General features: G+C 48.0%; 1 protein-coding gene across 1 annotated transcript in view; it reads right to left on the bottom strand.

The window, feature by feature from the left end:
- naglu (N-acetylglucosaminidase, alpha) overlaps window positions 1–23088 on the bottom strand; it is a 46460-nt gene extending 23372 nt beyond the window's left edge. Inside the window, exons 1-3 of the mRNA XM_073071828.1 lie at window positions 22653–23088; window positions 12787–12934; window positions 5570–5716 (exon numbers count right to left, since the gene is read on the bottom strand). Of these exons, the coding sequence (XP_072927929.1) occupies window positions 5570–5716; window positions 12787–12934; window positions 22653–23068 (711 nt within the window). The 5' untranslated portion in view covers window positions 23069–23088. The remainder of the gene's footprint in view (window positions 1–5569; window positions 5717–12786; window positions 12935–22652) is intronic.
- Window positions 23089–23625: the final 537 nt, after the last annotated feature.

Below are 23625 nucleotides of genomic sequence, written 5' to 3' on the forward strand. Positions count from 1 at the left end.
GTTCCCAGGTGTCCACTATATCAGTGAGAAACAACATAGATCAGGCGACCATTTTGTAAAGCACCTTCTTTCTGTCCGCTACAAAATACAGGACATCCCAGTGACCACCCATTTCAATTCTGCTTCCATTCCCATTCTGATATTGGCATCCTCTACTGCCATAACGAGGCCACTCTCAGGTTGAGGAGCTACACCTCATATCCCAATCTGGACTGCCTTCAGCCTGAAGACCCCGAACATCAATTTCCTCTAACTTTCGGTATTCCTGCCATTACCCTTTCTCTACTTTTCCTTCCTCACACTCTCACCCCTTCTCTGCTCCTTGCCTGCCCATCACTTCCCCTTGGTTCCCCTCTTCCTTCATATTGGTCTCTTCCTTCAGCACTTTACCTTTTCCACTTATCATCCCCCTCCTCCACCCACCTTCTCCCTCACCTGTCAGCTTGTGCACCTCCCCTCCCCCACACACACCCCTCCCTCCTCACCTGTCAGCTTATGCACCTCCACTCCCCCCCACACACCCCTCCCCCCCACACACCCCTCCCTCCTCACCTGGTCTCACCCGTCACCTTGTCCTTCTCCCCTCCTCCACACACCCACCTTCCCCTTCACCCAGTCTCACTCATCAGCTGTCAGCTTGTGCTCCTCCCCCTCCCCATCACCTGCCACCTGCCTGATTGTCCTAACTTCTTACTTCTGGTTTCTGCCCCCTTCCTCTCCAGTCCCGAAGAACAGTCTCGGCCTGAAACATCGACTGTTCATTCATTTCCATAGTTGCTGACTGAACTGTTGAGTTCCTCCAGTGTTTTGCACGTGTTGCTCAATACTTCCAGCAACTGCAGAATCTCTTCTATTTATATTTCCCAGTTGTTTTTTTTTTTAAAAAGAAAGCCAAAAATGCTCCACCCTCCAGTCTTCTGGAATTTCATCCATCGCTAATCTGTTGACAATGAAGAAATCTCAGCCAGGGCTTCTGCAATTTCCACTCTAGATTCCCACTGTGCTCCAGACTTGGTAAGGCTCCAGATTTATCTGAACCTAACAAGGTCCCAGACTTATATCCAACACCATCCCCAGGACTTCCCCAGGTGACATGAAGGTTGGAGGTGTTGTAAAAGCTGTCATAGGTTATGGCGGGACATAGAGAGGACTCAGAGCTGGGCTGAGAAGTGGCAGATGGCGTTCAATCTGGAAAAGTGTGAGGTATTCACTTCGGAAGTTCAAACCTAAAACCACAAATCACTCCAGGTTGATGGGGCACTTAAGATGGCAGGTGATGTGCTGGCCCTCATTCGTCAAGAGACTGAGTTCAAGGGCTGCAAGGTTATATTGCAGCTCCATGAAACTCTGGCGAGACAATACTTGGGAGTAGTGTGTTCAGTTCTGGTCACCTCATGAAAGGAAGAATGTGGAAGCTTTAGAGAGAGAACAGAGGAGATATACCAGGATGCTGCCTGGATTAAAGAAAATGTTTTTTTGAGGAATGACTGAGTGAGCTAGGGCTTTTTTCTCTGGCGCAGTGGAGGACGAGTGTTCTTAAGTTTATAAAGATTAGATTTCTTAAGGTTGTTAGAGACAGGTGTGGTTGTGGACATCAGCTCCTTCTACCTAGTAAATGCTCCCAAAGGTGTATGTCTCAAGTAACTTCTGACAACCAAATCCAGCTCCTGGCCTTCATGCCCAGTTATGCCTGCCTTTTTGTTGGCTTTGTGGAACAGTCCATGTTCCAAGTCTATACGGGTATCCGTCCCCCTCTTTTCCTTTGCTACATCGCCAACTGCATTGGCGCTGCCTCCTGCACGCATGCTGAGCTCGTTGACTTCATTAACTTTGCCTCCAACTTTCACCCTGCCCTCAAATTTACCTGGTCCATTTCTGACACCTCCCTCCCCTTTCTTGATCTTTCTGTCTCCATCTCTGGAGATGGCTTATCTACTGATATCTACAGACTCTCACAGCTACCTGGACTATTCCTCTTCTCACCCTGTCTCTTGCAAAAATGCTATCCCCTTCACACAATTCCTCCGTCTCCGCCGCATCTGCTCTCAGGATGAGGCTTTTCATTCCAGGACGAAGGAGATGTCTTCCTTTTTTTAAACAAAGAGACTTCCCTTCTTCCACCATCAACTCTGCTCTCAAATGCATCTTTCCCCACTTCCCGCACATCTGCCCTCACCCCATCCGCCCGCCACCCCACTCTGGATAGGGTTCCCCTTGTCCTCACCTACCACCCCCACCAGCCTCCGGGTCCAACGTATAATTCTCCGTTACTTCTACCACTTCCAACAGGATCCCACTACCAAACACATCTTTCCCTCCCCCCCTTTCTGCTTTCCACAGGGATCGCTCCCTACGCGACTCCCTGGTCCACTCGTCCCCCCCCCCCCATCCCTTCCCACCGATCTCCCTCCTGGCAGTTATCCTTGTAAGCAGAACAAGTGCTACACCTGCCTTTACACTTCCTCCCTCACCACCATTCAGGGCCCCAGACAGACCTTCCAGGTGAGACGACACTTCACCTGTGAGTCGGCTGGTGTGGTATACTGCATCCGGTGCTCCCGGTGTGGCCTTTTATATATTGGTGAGGCCTGACACAGACTGAGAGACCGTTTCGCTGAACCCCTACGCTCGGTCCGCCAGAGAAAGCAGGATCTCCCAGTGGCCACACATTTTAATTCCACGTCCCATTCCCATTCTGATATGTCTATCCATGGCCTCCTCTACTGTCAAAATGAATCCAAACTCAGTTTGGAGGAACAACACCTTATATTCCGTCTGGGTAGCCTCCAATCTAATAGCATGAACACTGACTTCTCTAACTTCCGTTAATGCCCCTCCTCCCCTTCTTACCCCATCCCTGACATATTTAGTTTGCCTGTTCTCCATCTCCCTCTGGTGCTTCCCCCCTCCCCCTTTCTGTCTCCCGAAGCCTCCCGTCCCATGATCCTTTCCCTTCTCCAGCTCTATCACTTTCACCAATCACCTTTCCAGCTCTTAGCTTCATCCCACCCCCTCCGGTCTTCTCCTATCATTTCGCATTTCCCCCTCCCCCCCACTACTTTCAACTCTCTTACTATTTTTCCTTTCGGTTAGTCCTGACGAAGGGTCTCGGCCCGAAACGTTGACAGTGCTTTTCCTTATTGATGCTGCCTGGCCTGCTGTGTTCCACCAGCATTTAGTGTGTGTTGTTTGAATTTCCAGCATCTGCAGATTTCCTCGTGTTTCCTCATGGTCTTCATGTGTACTTTAGTTACTAAGCCCAAGAGAACCGTTTCTACTGACATAAGGGGCAAAGGTGGGTTACTAGCCAAACTGCACCAGTCTCTGCCGTTTCTTTGGATCCATCCATGGAGAGGGGGAGCCTGTTACACAGGCAACAGCTTGCTCTCCATATCGTACTGGATAAAAAAGGGGAGACTTTTCTGGTTGGCTGCCAGTGACTGGTGGTGTTCCACAGTGGTCTGTGTTGGGACCGATTCCTTTTTACGTTATATGTCAATGATTTGGATGATGGAATTGATGGCTTTGTTGCAAAGTTTACAGACCATATGAAGATAGGTGGAGGGATAGATAGTTTTGAGGAAGTAGAGAGGCTACAGAGGATTTGGAACAGATTAGGTGAATAGGCAAAGAAATAGATGGAATATTGTGTCAGGAAGTGTATGGTAGAAGAAATGAAAGGGTTGACTATTCTCTGAATGGAGAGAAAAAACAAAAAATCTGAGGCACAAAGGGATTTAGGAGTCCTTGTGCAGGATTCCCTAAAGGTTCAGTCAGTGGTGAAGAAGGCAAATGTAACACTAGCATTCATTTCAAGAGGACAAGAATATAAAAGCAAGGATTTATTCATCGCTGGTGAGGCCTCACTTGGAGTATTATGCAGAGTTTTAGGCACCTCATCTTATAAAGGATGTGCTGAAAATGGAAAGGGTTCAAAGAAAGTTCATGAAAATGATTCCAGGTTTAAATGGCTTGGCTTATGAAGAGCTCTGGGTTCGATGGCTCTGGGCTTGTATTCACTAAAATTCAGAAGGATGAGGGCTGACCTCATTGAAACCTATCGAATGGTGAAAGGCCCGGATAGAGTAGATGCGAAGAGATATCTCATGGCAATGCATTATCAGAATCAGGTATAATATCTCTCTCTATATAGATGAGAATTTTTTTAGCTAGAGGGTCGTGGATTTATGGAATTCGTTGCTACATACAGCTGTGGAGGCCCGATCATTGAGGGTGTTTAAGGAGATTGATAGGTATCAGGGTGTCAAGGGATATGGGGAAAAAGCCGGAACTTGGAACTAGATGGGAGGATAGTTTAGCTCATGGTGGAGTGGCAGAGTGCAAGTAGTACAAAAAAGTAGTGAGGTAGTGTTCGTGGGTTCAACGTCCATTCAGAAATCCGATGGCATAGGGGAAGAAGCTGTTCCTGTGCCTTCAGACCCATGTACCTCCTCCCTGATGTTAGCAATGAGAAGGTGGCCTGTCCTGGGTGATGGGGGTCCTTAATGGTGGATGCTGCCATTTTGAGGCATCACTCTGTGAAGCTGGCCTGGATGTTGGGGAGGGCTCGTGCTCACAATGGAGCTGATTGAGTTTACAACTCTTGCAGGAGTGGTGGAGGGGGCTCTAATTAAGCGTAGGACGTACACCATTCTTGGTGCTATGTCTTCCACAGGCAGATTTGAGCAGACATTTATGATTGATGATAAAGTTCCTTAATACTCCACAGGGTACAGCAGAGCGTTAAAGAACAAAAAGGCATTGATATAAAAATCCTAAGATCCCTGAATGATCGTGAAAAGAAAGCCACAGTTTGCAAACCAGTCTAATCATCTACCATCATGAATTATAAATGTCAGCCCAACTTTGTGTTAGTTAAAATATGTATGCCTTTGGAAGAAAGGTATAGCCCCAACTTTTTACACATAGAGTCACACTGGAAGGCAGTGGAACCAGAGGCAAAGTTTTCCCAAAACTGCCTGGTTGGATTCCAGCCTCGTCAGTCATTCTGAAATTAATTGTCTTTTGTTTCTGTTCAACAAGATGCATTTTTCATTGGGATGTTCAAACTTGTAGCTGCAGTTTGTCAGGGGTTGCTGTGTAGGGTATACAGTCATTTGGAACTACTAACTGAGTGCTCGATATTAACCCGGACAGGGAAAATGCAAGCAAGCTTGTTCCACCAGATTTGGATGAGACTAGAACTAGAGGTCATGGGTTAAGGGCGAAAGGTGAAGTGTTTAAGGGGAAATCTCTTCACTCTGAGGGTGGTGCGAGTATGGAACGAGATGCCAGCGCAAATGGTGAATGCATGGTCAATTTCAACATGCAAGAGAAATTTGTTTAGGTACATGGATAGTAGGGATATGGTCCAGGTGCAGGTCGATGAGAGTAGACAGCTTAAATGGCTCAGCGCGGACCAGATGGGCCAAATGGCCTGTTTCGGTGCTGTACTTTTCTAAGACTCTATGCTTTCATCTAAAACTACTGGTGATGTGGATACTTCAATGTGTGATGTCTGGTGCTTTAAACATAAAATAATCCAATTCCAAGACTGATCAATCATTACCTGGAGATTTAACTGATTTTTATGCCAGGAATCTGACAATGGCCCTGCCCAGCTGTGCATATTGCCCATCCGGGCCCACGCAAAATATGCAGGCCCAACAAAATAGTCGTTGATTTCAGCTTGAGTGAGTCCAAGTGAAAGATATACCTAAGAAAAGGAAGAAAAAGAACACTTTGAATCAACAGCAACTTTACAATTATTTATTGAGACAGGGCGCAGAATTGGCCCAAGCTGCGCTGCCCAGCAATCCCCAATTTAACCCCAGCCCAACCACAGGACAACTTACAATGACCAGTTAATCTCCCAACCGGAGCAGACGGAGGAAACCCATGCGGTCATGGGAGGAATGTACAAACTCCTTATGGAAATGAACCCAGGTAACTGGCGCTGTAAAGCGCAGTACTGACCAGCTGCAGATAAACAGAGCAGAGGGTGGGATGCAAACTCATCAGGTTTCCCTGTCCTGGCTGGGACCGTTCTTTTTCAGTGTTGGACCTCCATTGACACAAGTGTCACCTCATGCTGCTGAATTACAGGAGGTAGAATAGCTCTTTGGGTTTCATTCAGAGCAGGATGACCGGACTTGCGTACGACAGCTAGAATGCAACATTCATGGTCAAAATCAACCAACAAAAGGCCTCGCAGTGCAGAATCTATTTCTATAGTTGTAGTTTGAGGAGTGGGGCTAGTCAGAGTCATAGAGCACTACAGGACAGAAACAGACACTAGTACGTGCCGAACCATTTAAACTGCCTAGTCCCATCGATCTGCATACGGACCACAGCCCTCATGCCTTCTCATCTACATACTTAGCCAAATTTCTCTTAAATATTGGAATATACCTTGAATGCACCACTTGCACAGCAGGCAGCTTGTTCCACACTCTCACCACTCTGAGTGAAAAGAACTTCTCCCCATGTTCCCCGTAAACATTTCACCCTTAACCAATGACCTCTAGTTCCAGTCCCACCCAATCTCAGTGGGAAAAGCATGTATACCTTTCCCCATAATTCGGGTGAAGTCCTGGCAACATCCTTGTAAATTTTCTCCGTACTCTTTCAACCTTATTGATATCTTTGCCGTGGGTAGGTGACCAAAACTAGACAATACTCCAAATTAGGCCTCAACAACATTTTATACAATTTCAACATAACATCCCAACTCCTGTACTCAATAAATTGATTTATGAAGGCCAATGTGCCAAAAACCTTCTTTACAACCCTATTTACACGTGACGCCATTTTCAATTAATTATGGGCCTGTATTCACAGATCCCTTTGTTCTACTGCACTCCTCAGTGCCCTACCGTTCACTGTGTAAGACCCACCCTGGCTGGTTCTCCCAAAGTGCAACACCTTCACACTTGTCTGCATTAAATTCCATCTTTCACTGTTCATCCCATTTTTCCACCTGATCCAGATCACACTGCAAGCTTTGATAGACTTCCTCACTGTCCACCTCACCCCCATCGTGGTGTCATCTGCAGACTTGCTGGCCCAGTTTACAACATTATCATCCGGATTGTTATTATAGATAACAAACAAAGGACCCAGAACCGATCCCTGGGGCACTCCACTAGTCACGGGCCTCCAGTCAGAGAGGCAACCGTCTGTGATCGCTCTCCGACTTCCTCCACGAGACAAACGTCTAATCCAATTTTCTACCTCATCTTGAATGTCAAGTAACTGCATCTCTTTGACCAACCTCACGTGCAAGACTTCGTCAAAGTCCACGCAGACACCTACTGCCTTGCCTTCATCACTTTCCTGCTAACTTCCTCAAAAAACTCTTAAGATTGGTTAGACACAAATTACCAAGCACAAAGTCATGTTAGGAAATACTAATCAGACCCTGTCTATCCAAATACATATATATCCAGTCCTTTAGAATACCTTCCAATAATTTTCCCACCGATGATGTCAGGCTCACCAGCCTTTAACATCCTGGTTTATGTTTTGAGCCTTTTATAAAATAGCACAACAACATTAATCTTCCAATCCAGCACCTCACCTATGGCAAAGGATGTTTTAAATATCTCTGCTGGGACCCCTGCAATTTCTGCACTAGCCTCCCAGAGTCCAAGGGAACACATTGTTCTGGAGATTTATCCACCCTAATTTGGCTCACAACAGCAAACACCTCCTCCGCTGCAATCTGTACAGGGTCCATGACCTCACAGCTACTTTACCTCACTTCTATAGACTGTGTCCGTTTCATGACTAAATGCAGATGGAAATAATCCCTTTACGATCTCTCCCATCTCTTGGCTCCACGCATGAATTACCTCTGATCTTCGAGAACTAATTTTGTCCATTGCTAACCACTTGCTCTTAATAGATCTGTAGAACCCCTTAGGATTCCCCTTCATCTTGTCTGCTGGAGCAACCTCATGTCTTCTTTTAGCCCTTCTGATTTCCTTCTTATGTGTTCTCTTGCATTCCTTGTACTCCGTAAGTACCTCATTTGTTCCTAAGTGCCTATATCTGCTATACACCAGGGCCTCAATATCTCTCAAAACCCAGGGCTCCCTACACTTGTTATCTTTACCTTTTTTCTGACAGGAACATACAAACTCTGTACTCTCTGTACTTTTGAAGGCTTCCCATTTACCAAGAATACCTTTGGCAAAAAACAGACCGTCCCAATCCACATTTGCCAGATACTTTCTGATACTATCAAAATAGGCCTTTCTCCGATTTAGAATCTCAAATCGTGGACCAGGCCTATCTTTTTACATAATTACCTTAAAACTAATGGCATTATGATCATGAGATGCAGAGTGGTCCCCAATACAAACGTCTTGTCTCATTCTGTAATAGGAGATCTAGTATCGCACTCTCTAGCTGGGACTTCTATGTACCAATGAAGGAAACTTTCCTGAACACATTTGACAAAATCATTCCCATTCTGCCCTTTTACAGTATGGGAATCCCAGATATTATGTGGAAAATTAAAATCACCTTCTATAACAACCTTATGTTTCTTGCAACAGTCCTCGATCTCTCTACAAATTTGCTCCTCTAAATTCTGCGGACTGTTGGGTGGTCTATAATATAGCCGAGTTAACGTGGTCATACCTTTCTTATTCCTCAGCTCTACCCATAAGGGCTCACTAGGTGAGCTCTCCAGTGTGTCGTGTCATTTTCCCTGACCACCCCTCCTCCTTTAATCCCTCCCCCCAGTTCTGCCCCTCCAGCAACCAAGTCTCACTAACGCATACAGTATCATGTATTCCAGGTATTGATCCATGCCCTGAGCTCATCTGCCTTTCCTACTTTGTATTCTTAAATGTTACTCCTGTATTTCCTACAATACTGCTTACATTGAAATATACATGCTCAGAACATTAGTCCCACAATGCTAAACCTTTCGATTCATGACTTTGTATGTAGGCTTAACAACATGTCTATGCATCCTCTCCACTATCAGTTCAGGCACCCTGGTTCCCATCTCTGCAATTTTCATATAACACCCTGCCCCCACCCCCGAAAGCCCTGTGAAGCACTAATAAACCTTCTCGCAAGGATACAAGTCCCCGTCCAGTTTAGGAGCAAACCATTCCTTCAGTACCTTCCCTGGAAGAGATAGACCAATGATCCAAACATCTGAAGCCCTTCCTCCAAAACCAACTCCTTAGCCACTTGTTAAACTGTATGATCCTCCCATTTCTGGCCTCACTAGCATATCACACAGGTAGCAATCCTGAGATCACAACCCTGGAGGTCCTGACCTTTAACTTAGCACCCAACTCCCTGAACTCACTATGCAGAAACTGGTCAATCGTCCTGTCATTGGTCATATCACACAGGTAGCAATCCTGAGATCACAACCCTGGAGGTCCTGACCTTTAACTTAGCACCCAACTCCCTGAACTCACTATGCAGAAACTGGTCAATCGTCCTGTCATTGGTCATATCACACAGGTAGCAATCCTGAGATCACAACCCTGGAGGTCCTGACCTTTAACTTAGCACCCAACTCCCTGAACTCACTATGCAGAAACTGGTCAATCGTCCTACCTGTCATTGGTACCAACATGAACCACGACATTTGGCTGCTCACCCCCCACTTAAGAACGTTGTGGGCTCGGTCAGCGATGTCCCTGACCCTGCTACACCATCTGGGAATCTCGTTCTCTTCCACAGGACCTCCTTTCTGTTCCCCCAACTAACAACTCCCCTATCACTACAGCTTGTCCCTTCTCCCCCTTCCCTTCTCAGATACTGAGCCAGACTCTTCAGGAACATTCCCCCTCCACCAAACAGTATCCAATCTAGTGTACCTTTTATTTAGGGGAACAGCCATAGGGGTACTCTCTACTGGCTGCCTATTCCCTTTCTCCCTCCTAACAGTTAATTACCTGTATCCTGCACGTTGGGAGTAACTACCTACCTGTATGCCCTGTCTATCACCCACTCAGCCTCCCAAATGATCTGGAGTTCATCCAATTCCAGCTCCAATTCCTTAACATGGAATGTCAGAAGCTGCAGCTGGATGCACTTCTCGCAAGTGTAGTTATCAGGGACACTGAAAGTCTCCCTGCATGCCCACATCCTAAAAGAGGAGCATTCCATTATCGTGCTTGGCTCTAAATGGGGAATAAGAAATAATAAATCTTTTTTTTTTAAATCTACCCAAGGCCTAGCCTCTCCTCGCTAAAGCATCGATGAGTCAAAGCCTCGACTCCCACTCCAGCAGTGGCCCACTCACACAATGGCTGCTCCACTAAATCCCAAAGTCTTTTTATTGAACTTGCCAAGAGGTCCAGTAAATTTTCTGGTCCACAGTGACAGTCTTTCGTCTATATATTGACAGTAGGAGTTTTGATAATAGTGAGCTTATTCTCCTGATGAAGATGGCATCCTGGCATACATTTTTATGTGGAGTGGAGCATATTTGTCTTGATATTTACTGCAGTGAGAACAAACTACTTCAGTATCCGAGGTGTTGTGAATAGACTGAACTCTACCATGGTCACAAAAGACTTGGGACTGCTTGAGTGGCACATCCAAGTCAACAATTATTCAGCACACAACATACGGTAAATGTGGCCTGGTACCATACATTGAAAGAATTCAACCAAATTAATGAAAGAATGGCCCGAGGGTAGAACGTCAAAAGGCTTCATTTATTTGGAACATCCAACTGAAAGCAGCTTAGGTAGAAAATTATAAACCAGTGAGTCTCACTTCAGTGTTAGGGATGTTACTGGAGCAGCAGGATTTATGAGCATTTGGAAAAGCATGGTCTAATTCAGAACAGTCAGAATGGTTTTGTACTGGGGCAGGTCACGCCTTATTAACTCGGTTGAGTTTTGAGGTGGTGACCAAGGTAATCGGTGAGGATAAAACAATGTAAGACTTTTCATGACCCCTCCTGACCTTCCTAATTCCCTTTGTATGTAAATTTCAAGAATAAATGACTTCAGTAACAGGGCCCTGTTGGCTAAACTAGGGCCAATTTCCTTTCAGAGAAAAATAGGTATTGGAGAGTAAAGCATCACGACGGGACAGATACGGGCAAAATGTCCGCACTGATAGATAGTTCAGTAGCAGGGAACAAGGACTGAAAGCAAATGTGCAGCTCAGGGATTTCAAAAGGGAATTGGACCGGCACTTTTGAGGAAATAATTTAGTATTAATACTTTCAACAAAGAATCTGAATTTTTCTCAATTAGCTGGCAGTGTGGTAATTTATTTACAACCCTAATGTCTTTATGAATTTATAACCTTTGTGAAATGTTATAGACAATAGACAGTAGGTGCAGGAGTAGGCCATTCGGCCCTTCTAGTCAGCACTACCATTCACTGTGATCATGGCTGATCATACACAATCAGTACCCCGTTCCTGCCCTCTCCCCGTATCCCTTGACCCCGCTATCTATAAGAGCTCTATCTAACTCTCTCCTGAATGCATCCAGAGACTTGGCCTCCACTGCCTTCTGGGGCAGAGCATTCCACATATCCACCACTCTCTGGGTGAAAAAGTTTTTCCGCATCTCTGTTCTAAATGGCCTACCCCCTTATTCTTAAACTGTGGCCTCTGGTTCTGGACTCCCCCAACATCGGGAACATGTTTCCTGCCTCTAGCGTGTCCAATCCCTTAATAATCTTACATTTTAATCAGATCCCCTCTCATCCTTCTAAATTCCAGTGTATACAAGCCCAGTCACTCCAATCTTTCAACATATGACAGTCCCGCCATTCCGGGAATTAACCTTGTGAACCTATGCTGCACTCCCCCAATAGCAAGAATGTCCTTCCTCAAATTTGGAGACCAAAACTGCACACAGTACTCCAGGTGGGGTCTCACCAGGGCCCTGTACAGCTGCAGAAGGACCTCTTTACTCCTATACTTAATTCTTCTTGTTATAAAAGCCAGCATGCCACTAGCTTTCTTCACTGCCTGCTGTACCTGCATGCTTGCTTTCATTGACTGATGTACAAGAACACCTAGATCTCGTTGTACTTCCCCTTTTCCTAACTTGACTCCATTTAGATAGTAATCTGCCTTCCTGTTCTTGCCACCAGTGGATAACCTCACATTTATCCACATTAAACTGCATCTGCCATACATTTGCCCACTCACCCAACCTGTCCAAGTCACCCTGCATTCTCATAACATCCTCCTGACATTTCTCACTGCCACCCAGCTTTGTGTCATCAGCAAATTTGCTAATGTTACTTTTAATCCCTTCATCTAAATCATTAATGTATACTGTAAACAGCTGCGGTCCCAGCGCTGAACCTTGCGGTACCCCACTGGTCACAGCCTGCCATTCCGAAAGGGACCTGTTAATCACTACTTTGTGTTTCCTGACAACATGGAACCTGTGTGACCACAGAGTGCTTTGCTTGTTTGGTTGGAGGAGTCTGTGTGTGTTTTATGATGGGGCGGAGGGGGTTAAAGGCAAGAAGTTTTGACAACAGAAAAACAAGACACAGCTGTCATGCGGGGGGGGGGGGGGGGGGGAGCCTCTAAAGACAAATGGACTGAATGAAGAGCATTATGCAATGAAATGGATCAACCTAATTACTGGTCTCTGTAAAAGCATAAACATGGTCTGTTTTAAGTTGTAAGACAGAAGCTACCTAGCAAATTAACATGTAGAGGTAGACTTCCCCTGCAAGTGAAAAATGTGGCTATCACTTAATCCACTCTGAATTTGTTAGAAGACCTTGCTGAAAAGTACATGACAGTAGTCAGAAATGCCTTACTCTTTGCCATATGGCTTCTTGGCCGGTAAACGCCAAAGCCAGATTAATGCCACTTAATGCCATCCAGTCAATCTCTCTCTCCCACCGGTCCCAGTCCCACCAAACAAAGGAATAGCTGTACGAACAAACATTCTGGTAATAATGGAACCTAAAACAGAAACAGAAAGCATTTCACACATTAGATCAATTGTCAAAAACACTTGCACATTTCTGCAGATGGACCGTGGAGGGCATCCTAACTGGCCGCATCACCATCTGGTATGACGGGGGTTGAGGGGCTACCGCAAGGGATCAAATTTAACTGCAGAGAGTTGTAAACTCAGTTGACGCCATCATGGGCACTAGACTCTGTAATATTCAAGTTTAATTGTCATTCAACCATGCATGAATACAGCCAAACGAAACATCGTTACTACGGGGGCAGGGTGCAAAACACAGTATCAACAGTCACATGCAGCACCAAGCATTCACTAGGTAGCAAGCACAAATAGTATCACAATCACGCAATACAAAAAAAAGTCAAAACCTAGGGCCATCAGTCCAGAGTCGACCACAATGGAGCCCGCCTTCAATACATCTTCTAGGAGCGATGCCTCAAAAAAAGGCTGCATCCATCATTAAACACCTCCACCACCCAGGTCATGCCCTCTTCTCATTGCTACCATCAGGGAGGAGGTACAGAAGCCTGAAGGCTCACACTCAACGATTCAGGAACAGCTTCTTCCCCTCCGCCATCAGGGAGGAGGTACAGAAGCCTGAAGGCTCACACTCAATGATTCAGGAACAGCTTCTTCCCCTCTGCCATCAGGGAGGAGGTACAGAAGCCTGAAGGCTCACACTCAATGATTCAGGAACAGCTTCTTCCCCTCCGCCATCAGGGAGGAGGTACAGAAGCCTGAAGGCTCACACTCAATGATTCAGGAACAGCTTCTTCCCCTCTGCCATCAGGGAGGAGGTACAGAAGCCTGAAGGCTCACACTCAATGATTCAGGAACAGCTTCTTCCCCTCTGCCATCAGGGAGGAGGTACAGAAGCCTGAAGGCTCACACTCAATGATTCAGGAACAGCTTCTTCCCCTCTGCCATCAGGGAGGAGGTACAGAAGCCTGAAGACACACACTCAATGATTCAGGAACAGCTTCTTCCCCTCTGCCATCAGGGAGGGGGTACAGAAGCCTGAAGGCTCACACTCAATGATTCAGGAACAGCTTCTTCCTGTCTACAATCCAATTTCTGAATGGACAATAAACTCATGAACACTAACTCACTACTACTTTTATTTCTATTTTTGCACTACTTATTTAACTATTTAATGTAGTTCACAGTAAATACAATTATGTATTGCAATGTATTACTGCAAATTTCATGACACATGCCTGATTCTGATTTCAAAATACAAGGATACTGATGAAAGGAACTGCAATGAGTATCGTGACACCATGTTCTCTGTGCAGCAGAGTTCTCTTAAAAAAAGCAGTGCGCAAGCAGAGTTGGTGGTGGATGAGTCAGGTACAATTAGTACATTTAACAGGCTCGTAAATAGACAAGGCATTGAAGGTCATGGTGCGATAAACCAATATGGGGGGAAAATTACTAAATACACCAATTTAGCAAACTTGCTTGTGTGGTACGTGGACTGAAGCTGCTTTCTCCAGCAGAATCAAGACTACACTGTTATCCAAATCGCTTTGGTTTTACAATTACTATTTGAATTAGGTGTACATTTTTAATGAACACACCCAATATAAACAATTATTAGGTGGATTCTATCATGCTAAAAATTTTAAGTTTGACAAACTTCAAAAGATGTGTTGTGGAGAGTGTAATGACTGGCTGCATCACTGCCTGGTATGGAAAATCCTACAGAAGGTAACAGAGCCCAGTTCATCACTGCGGGACATGTTACTGAGAGAATTGGATTATGCTTGCTGAGCTGAGTACTTACACCTTGACCCTGAAGGAACACTGTTTCATTTGGATGTATTAACGTATGGTTGAATGATAATTAAACTTGAAAATTTTTTCCCAGGGCTGGGTGGCCCAAATTTAGAGGACACAGTCACAGAAAAGAGGGCAGAGATTTAAAAGAAACCTCAGCGGTAACTTCTTTACACTGATGATTTTTTTTTTAAAACTGTTTGCTCTATGCATGGTGATCACAATTATTTTCATGAACAGAAACAGAAACACTGTGGATTCAGAGCTCGACTGCCAGGTCCTAATGTCCACTGCACTGAGACAGGTTAAATAAGGTCTGGGGTTCTGCTGGGTTCTAAGGTCCACCACATTTTAACAGGATGAATAAGGGACTTGAGCATCCAAGTCTTTTGGTATCTGCGAGGAGTCCCGGAAACAATCCCTCGCAGATAAGGAGAGCCGACTGTACTAAAGTAAAAAGATACATCTCTCTCCTCTCTTTATGATCCACAGTGATCTTCAAGGAGGCCTACACTGTCCCTTGCTATCCTTTTGCTCTTAAGATCACTATAGAAACCCCTGGGATCATCTTTCACCTTATATGGCACTGCAATCTCATGTCCTTTTTAACCCTTCCTGATTTCTCTCTCAACAAGGTTTTTTTGCATTTCTTATACTTAAGTACCTAATTGTCCTTCCTTTTCTTAACCAGGACCTCGATAACCACAGTTCCTTAATCCTATTAGCCTTACCTTTTACTCCAATTGTCCTTCCTTTTCTTAACCAGGACCTCGATAACCACAGTTCCTTAATCCTATTAGCCTTACCTTTTACTCCAATTGTCCTTCCTTTTCTTAACCAGGACCTCGATAACCACAGTTCCTTAATCCTATTAGCCTTACCTTTTACTCCAATTGTCCTTCCTTTTCTTAACCAGGACCTCGATAACCACAGTTCCTTAATCCTATTAGCCTTACCTTTTACTCCAATTGTCCTTCCTTTTCTTAACCAGGACCTCGATAACCACAGTTCCTTAATCCTATTAGCCTTACCTTTTACTCCAATTGTCCTTCCTTTTCTTAACCAGGACCTCGATAACCACAGTTCCTTAATCCTATTAGCCTTACCTTTTACTCCAATTGTCCTTCCTTTTCTTAACCAGGACCTCGATAACCACAGTTCCTTAATCCTATTAGCCTTACCTTTTACTCCGAAGGAACATGCAAATTCTGTGCATTCAACACTTCACTTTTGAAAAACTTCCACTTAACAAACATCTCTTTGCCATAGAACAACCCATTCCAATCCATGCCTGCCACATCTGCTTTAACTCTTTCGACTCACACCTTAACCCTACGTTTTATTTAGACTCCGCAATGTAGGAAAAAAGTATGACTAATAAACCTATCTCAAACAAATATCTCCCATTTCCTGCACATCTGCCTTCACCCCATCCGCCCGCCACCCCACTCGGGATAGGATTCCCCTTGTCCTCACCTACCACCCCACCAGCCTCCAGGTCCAACGTATAATTCTCCATAACTTCCACCACCTCCAATGGGATCCCACTACCAAGCACATCTTTCCCTCCCCCCCCCCCTTTTTGCTTTCCGCAGGGATCGCTCCCTACGCAACTCCCTTGTCCACTCGTCCCCCTCATCCCTTCCCACCGATCTCCCTCCTGGCACTTACCCTTGTAAGCAGAACAAGTGCTACACCTGCCCTTACACTTCCTCCCTCACCACCATTCAGGGCCCCAGACAGTCCTTCCAGGTGAGACGACACTTCACCTGTGAGTCGGCTGGTGTGGTATACTGCGTCCGGTGCTCCTGGTGTGGCCTTTTATATATTGGTGAGACCCGACGCAGACTGGGAGACCATTTAGCTGAACACCTATGCTCGGTCTGCCAGAGAAAGCAGGATCTCCCAGTGGCCACACATTTTAATTCCACGTCCCATTCCCATTCAGATATGTCTATCCATGGCCTCATCTACTGTCAAGATGAAGCCACACTCAGGTTGGAGGAACAAAACCTTATATACCGGCTGGATAGCCTCCAACCTGATGGCATGAACATTGACTTCTCTAACTTCCATTAATGCCCCTCCTCCCCTTCTTACCCCATCCCTGACAATATTTAGGTTTTTTTTTTCTCTCTCTCTGCCCATCACTCTGCCTGTTCTCCATCTCCCTCTGGTGCTCCCCCATCCCCCTTTCTGTCTCCTGAGGCCTCCCGCCCCATGATCCTTTCCCTTCTCCAGCTCTGTATTACTTTCGCCAATCACCTTTCCAGCTCTTAGCTTCATCCCACCCCCTCCGGAGTCTTCTCCTATCATTTCGCATTTCTCCCTCCCCCCACTATTTTCAAGTCTCTTACTATCTTTCCCTTCAGTTAGTCCTGACGAAGGGTCTCGGCCCGAAACGTCAACAGTGCTTCTCCTTATAGATGCTGCCTGGCCTTCATTTTGTGTGTGTTTTTTGAATTTCCAGCATCTGCAGATTTCCTCATGTTTGCTGTCTATGCCCCTCATGATTTTATAAGCCTCTAACAGGGGCAATGTATAGTGAAACTCCTAGCAAGGAGAGGTTGATGAGAGGGCAAATTGCAGTCAACAGGATGAGTTGCAACACAAACAGAATTCTACAGCACATTACAGGCCCTTCAGCCCACAATGTTGTACTGACCATGTAACGTACATGAGAAACTTCCTAGAATTTCCCTACCACATAGCCCTCTATTTTTCTAAGCTCCACGTTCTATCCAGGACTCTCTTAAAAGACCCTATCACTTCCGCCTCCACCACCGTCGCTGGTAGTGCATTCCACATACCCACAGCTCTCCATGTGAAAAACCCACCTCTGACATCCCCCGCATACTGTTTTCCAAGCAGCTTAGAACTATGCCCCCTCATGTTAGCCATTTCAGCCCTGGGAAAAGGCCTTTGCCTATCCACACAATCAATGCCTCTCATCGTCTTATGCACCTCCATCAGGTCACCCCTCATCCTCCGTCACTCTGAGGAGAAAAGGCCAAGTTTACTCAACCTATTACTCATCCTTGTAAATCTCCTCTGCACTCCCTCGAAAGAATCCACATCCCTCCTGTTGTGAGGTGACCAGAACAGAACACAGTACTCCAAGTGGTGTCTGACCAAGATCTTGTATAGCTGTAATATTACTTCACATCTCTTGAACTCAATCCCACAGTCCCAGAGTTGATGAATGCCAACACACCATATGCCTTCTTAGCAACACTGTCAACGTGCTCAGCAGCTTTGAGTGTCCTATGGACACAGACACCAAGATCCAACTGATCCTCCGCACTGCCAAGAGTCTGACCATCAATATTCTATTTTGTGGTTAAATTTGACCTAACAAAATGAACCACATCACACTCATCTGGGTTGAACTCCATCTGCCACTTCTCGGCCCTCCAGACTATCACAACACCCCAACCTTTATGTCATCAGCAAACTTAATAACCCACTTTTTCATCCAAGTCATTTGTAAAAAAAAAAAATCACAAGGGAGGGGTTTTTACTTTTCCAAAAAAAAGTAAAAGGCAGACTGTGGTGAACTAGATATACCTGTCTGACTGCTCCTGTGGCTCCTCCCACAGACCCTGCTGACTGCCCCTGTGGCTCCTCCCACAGACCCTGCTGACTGCCCCTGTGGCTCCTCCCACAGACCCCTGTATAAAGGTGACTGTGGCCTGCTGCTCTCCCTCATTTTCCCAGGATGTAGTGTTGTTCTTCAGTCAATAAAAGCCGATATCTCACTTCCTAAGTCTCAGCGTGAGTTATTGATGGTGCATCACAGACAAAATCAAAAAAGGTGAATCCTGAAGGTGTTATATTTGAATGTGTGCAGTAGATGGAATAAAGTTGATGAACGTAGCACAGTTACAGATTGGCATGTATGATGCTGTAAGCCATTAACTGGTGGCTGAGAGAAGATTATATCTGGGAGCTTAATGCCCAAGGATACACATTGTATCGAAAGGACAGGCAGGAAGGCAGAAAGGATGGTGTGGCTCTGGTAGGTAAGTAATGAAATTAAATCATTAGAAAGAGGTGACATAGGGTTGGAAGGCATTGAATCATTGAGGATCGAGCTAAGGAACTGCAAGTTATATATAGTAGTATGGATGTGGTCTACAAGTTACAACGGGAGATAGAAAATGCATGCCAGAAGGGCAATATTACAATAGCATCATGGGGAACTTCAGTATGCTGGTAGATTGGGAAAATCAGGTTTGTGCGGGATTCCAACGGGGGAATTTCTAGAATGCCTGCAAGATGGCGTTTTAAGAGCAGCTTGTGGCTGAGTCCAGCTCTTCTGGCTTGTTCAATGAACAGGAATTGATTAGAGAGCTTAAGGTAAAAGAACCTTTACGGGCAATGATACTAATATGATAAAATTCACCATGAAATTTGAGAAAGTGAAACTAAAGTCAGATGTTTTGGTATTACAGTGGAGTAAAGGGAATTACAAAGGAATGAAAGAGGAGTTGGCCAGAATTAATTTGAAAAGTACACTGGCAGGGATGATGGCAGAGCAGCAACGGCTGGAATTTCTGGGAGCAATTTGGAAGGCTCAGGATATATACATGCCAAAGGGGAAGAATTATTCTAAATGCAAGACAACACAACCATGGTTAACAAGGGAAGTCAAAGCCAACATAAAAGCCCAAGAGAGGGCTAACAGTACCATGCATGCCAAAGGGACCGGGAATCTTTTTAAAAAGGAGGTAGAGATTCAATACAAAAGTAAGCTGGCCAATAATATTAACAAGGTTAACAAAAGTTTCTTCAGATGCATGAAGTGTAAGAGAGGCAAGAGTGGATATCGGACCACCGGAAAAAGACGTTGTAATGGGGAATGAGGAAATGGCAGATGAACTGAACAAGTATTTTGCATCAGTCTTCACTGTGGAAGACACCAGCAGTATGGTGGAAGCTCCAGGTGTCAGGGATCACGAAGTGTGTGGTTACCATTACTAGAGAGAAGGTTCTGGGGAAACTTGACAGGTCTGAGGTAGGGAGTCACATTAGACAGATGGACTACACCCTAGGGTTCTGAAAGAGGTGGCTGAAGAGATTGTGGAAGCATTAGTAATGATCTTTCAAGAACCACTAGGTTCTAGAATCGTTCTAGAAGACTGGAAAATTGTAAGAAGGGAGAAAGACAGAGAAAAGTAAATTAAAGATAGATAGATAGATACTTTATTCATCCCCATGGGGAAATTCAACATTTTTTTCCAATGTCCCATACACTTGTTGTAGCAAAACTAATTACATACAATACTTAACTCAGTAAAAATATATGCATCTAAATCACTCTCTCCAAAAGCATTAATAATAGCTTTTTAAAAGTTCTTAAGTAGTTTACTTAAATACATTAAATACAATCAACCCCGGCACTTTAACATATCTTACTCCTGGCGGTTGAATTGTAAAGCCTAATGGCATTGGGGAGTATTGACCTCTTCATCCTGTCTGAGGAGCATTGCATCGATAGCAGCCTGTCGCTGAAACTGCTTCTCTGTCTCTGGATGGTGCTATGTCGAGGATATTCAGGGTTTTCCATAATTGACCGTAGCCTACTCAGCGCCCTTCGCTCAGCTACCGATGTTATACTCTCCAGTACTTTGCCCACGACAGAGCCCGCCTTCCTTACCAGCTTATTAAGACGTGAGGCCGATATCGAGACCACGGAATGAAGAGCCCTTGAAAGTGAGCCCATTGGTCGTGGAATTTGGTTTCCAATTACCTCACTGGTTAATTTGTTCTGTACCTGACAATAATTAAGTTATACACTTTAGTTTTATTTATGTATAATTCATTTGTGGATTTTATTCTAACTTCCCTAAGTTATGGTGTGTTACACAACTGTTCTGCTTTACACCCCAATCGGGAGAAACGCTGTCTCGTTTGACAGTATATACCGGTAGTTAAATAACAATTAACTGGACTTGACTACCTGAATCTCTGTACTGACAATTCTCTCCAGAGAAGGAGGCTGACAGGGCATAATGAGCAGACCTACACCAAATAACCGAACTCTGCTCCTTATCCTGTGGTCTTGGGTCACGCAATCTAATCTTCCAGTAGAAGCCGGCTCAGCAGATTCTCAGAGGCCAGTTCACAGGGTTCCTTCTGCAGGGAAACTCCATAAAACTGGTGGCACATGACCTCCCGTACAAAACAAAACTAAGCTTACCACCAGCTTGGTTTTTTCCCCCCAAACTCATACATTTCTCAAGCTTCACATTTTCTACCAGTGACCACAGGCACTAGATTCACCAGTCTTGAGTTCCCAGATTTTTACTGTTTGGGGCCATTCTTTCCAAAAACATTGAAAAACTTTTGGGAGTGAATCTGCTCACAGCGGGGGCTGGGGGGGGGGTGTGAAGGATGGCCAGGGGGGACTGGATGGACAGAGGCGAGGGGGCGAGGCAGGGAACGGGGGGGGGGGGGGCCGGGAACGGGGGGGGGGCGAGGTAGGGAACGGGGGCGAGGTAGGGAACTGAGGGGGCGGGGGCGAGGCAGGGAACGGGGGGGGCGAGGCAGGGAACGGGGGGGGCGAGGCAGGGAACGGGGGGGGCGAGGCAGGGAACGGGGGGGGCGAGGCAGGGAACGGGGGGGGCGAGGCAGGGAACGGGGGGGGCGAGGCAGGGAACGGGGGGGGCGAGGCAGGGAACGGGGGGGGCGAGGCAGGGAACGGGGGGGGCGAGGCAGGGAACGGGGGGGGCGAGGCAGGGAACGGGGGGGGCGAGGCAGGGAACGGGGGGGGCGAGGCAGGGAACGGGGGGGGCGAGGCAGGGAACGGGGGGGGCGAGGCAGGGAACGGGGGGGGCGAGGCAGGGAACGGGGGGGGCGAGGCAGGGAACGGGGGGGGCGAGGCAGGGAACGGGGGGGGCGAGGCAGGGAACGGGGGGGCGAGGCAGGGAACGGGGGGGGCGAGGCAGGGAACGGGGGGGGCGAGGCAGGGAACGGGGGGGGCGAGGCAGGGAACGGGGGGGGCGAGGCAGGGAACGGGGGGGGCGAGGCAGGGAACGGGGGGGGCGAGGCAGGGAACGGGGGGGCGAGGCAGGGAACGGGGGGGGCGAGGCAGGGAACGGGGGGGCGAGGCAGGGAACGGGGGGGCGAGGCAGGGAACGGGGGGGCGAGGCAGGGAACGGGGGGGCGAGGCAGGGAACGGGGGGGCGAGGCAGGGAACGGGGGGGCGAGGCAGGGAACGGGGGGGCGAGGCAGGGAACGGGGGGGCGAGGTAGGGAACGGGGGGGTGGAGGTAGGGAACGGGGGGGTGGAGGTAGGGAACGGGGGGGTGGAGGTAGGGAACGGGGGGGTGGAGGTAGGGAACGGGGGGGTGGAGGTAGGGAACGGGGGGGTGGAGGTAGGGAACGGGGGGGTGGAGGTAGGGAACGGGGGGGTGGAGGTAGGGAACGGGGGGGTGGAGGTAGGGAACGGGGGGGTGGAGGTAGGGAACGGGGGGGTGGAGGTAGGGAACGGGGGGGTGGAGGTAGGGAACGGGGGGGTGGAGGTAGGGAACGGGGGGGTGGAGGTAGGGAACGGGGGGGTGGAGGTAGGGAACGGGGGGGTGGAGGTAGGGAACGGGGGGGTGGAGGTAGGGAACGGGGGGGTGGAGGTAGGGAACGGGGGGGTGGAGGCGAGGTAGGGAACGGGGGGGTGGAGGCGAGGTAGGGAACGGGGGGGGTGGAGGCGAGGTAGGGAACGGGGGGGGTGGAGGCGAGGTAGGGAACGGGGGGGTGGAGGCGAGGTAGGGAACGGGGGGGTGGAGGCGAGGTAGGGAACGGGGGGGTGGAGGCGAGGTAGGGAACGGGGGGGTGGAGGCGAGGTAGGGAACGGGGGGGTGGAGGCGAGGTAGGGAACGGGGGGGCGGAGGCAGGGAACGGGGGGGCGGGGGGAACGACAAGTCCACTTCACCTGTCAGGCGCGGTGATCTTCAACACCCGGGGGAGCCGTGGCAGCGGCTTGGGCAGCCGGAGCTGCCGTCCGGACCAGGAGACATGGCAGCCACAGAAAGCCCGCAGGTACCAGTACAGGCCGCTGGCTGCCGCCGCACCCGTGGTGCCCAGCACCTGGACCCGGCCGTCGGGCAGCGAGCTCAACTCGAAGGCCGGGGCCGTGGTCTCAGCTCCCGCCGGCCGCCGCTGCTTCACGGTCAGCACGAAGTCATCCGCCCGGGGCCCGAGCAGCCGGCGGCAGAGCTGCTGCGCTGCCTCCGACTGCACCTCGTCACTCGCGGCCGGCGCCAGGTGCGACAGGCTGGGGAAGCGAACCGCCGCCAAACCCGGTGCCGTCAGCAGGAGAATCACAGCCACCCAGCCCGGCCGTGCCATTGCTGCTACTGCGGTTAACCCCTCACCCCTCCGCTGGCCCAGCCCCCGCCGTTTGATGGACAATGGCTCGGCCAATCACCCCTCCGCTGGCCCAGCCCCCGCAGTTTGATGGACAACGGCTCAGCCAATCACCCCTCCGCTGGCCCAGCCCCCGCAGTTTGATGGACAATGGCTCGGCCAATCACCCCTCCGCTGGCCCAGCCCCCGCAGTTTGATGGACAATGGCTCAGCCAATCACCCCTCCGCTCGCCCAACCCCTCCCCCCGCCGTTTGATGGACAATGGCTCGGCAAATCATGTGTCCGCTCCCTGAGCTGCCGGGCTGCAGTTCAGCGAATGACGTCTCCGCACTCCGAGCCGCCACTGTTGACTGACAGCGTCTCGACTAATCCGGTGTCCGCTCTCCGAGTCGCCGCAAAGTTGCTAGACAGCTGCTCGGCCAATCCCCGCGTCCCCTGTCCGATCCGCCGCTGCTAACTGCAGCCAGCAGCTGATTTGGTAGCTTCCTTAAATTATGGGAAATTCAAACTTTAAAATGGCTTTTATTATCAAAGTGCA

Source organism: Hemitrygon akajei, chromosome 18 (genome assembly GCF_048418815.1).
Source record: "Hemitrygon akajei chromosome 18, sHemAka1.3, whole genome shotgun sequence".
Classification (NCBI taxonomy): domain Eukaryota; kingdom Metazoa; phylum Chordata; class Chondrichthyes; order Myliobatiformes; family Dasyatidae; genus Hemitrygon; species Hemitrygon akajei.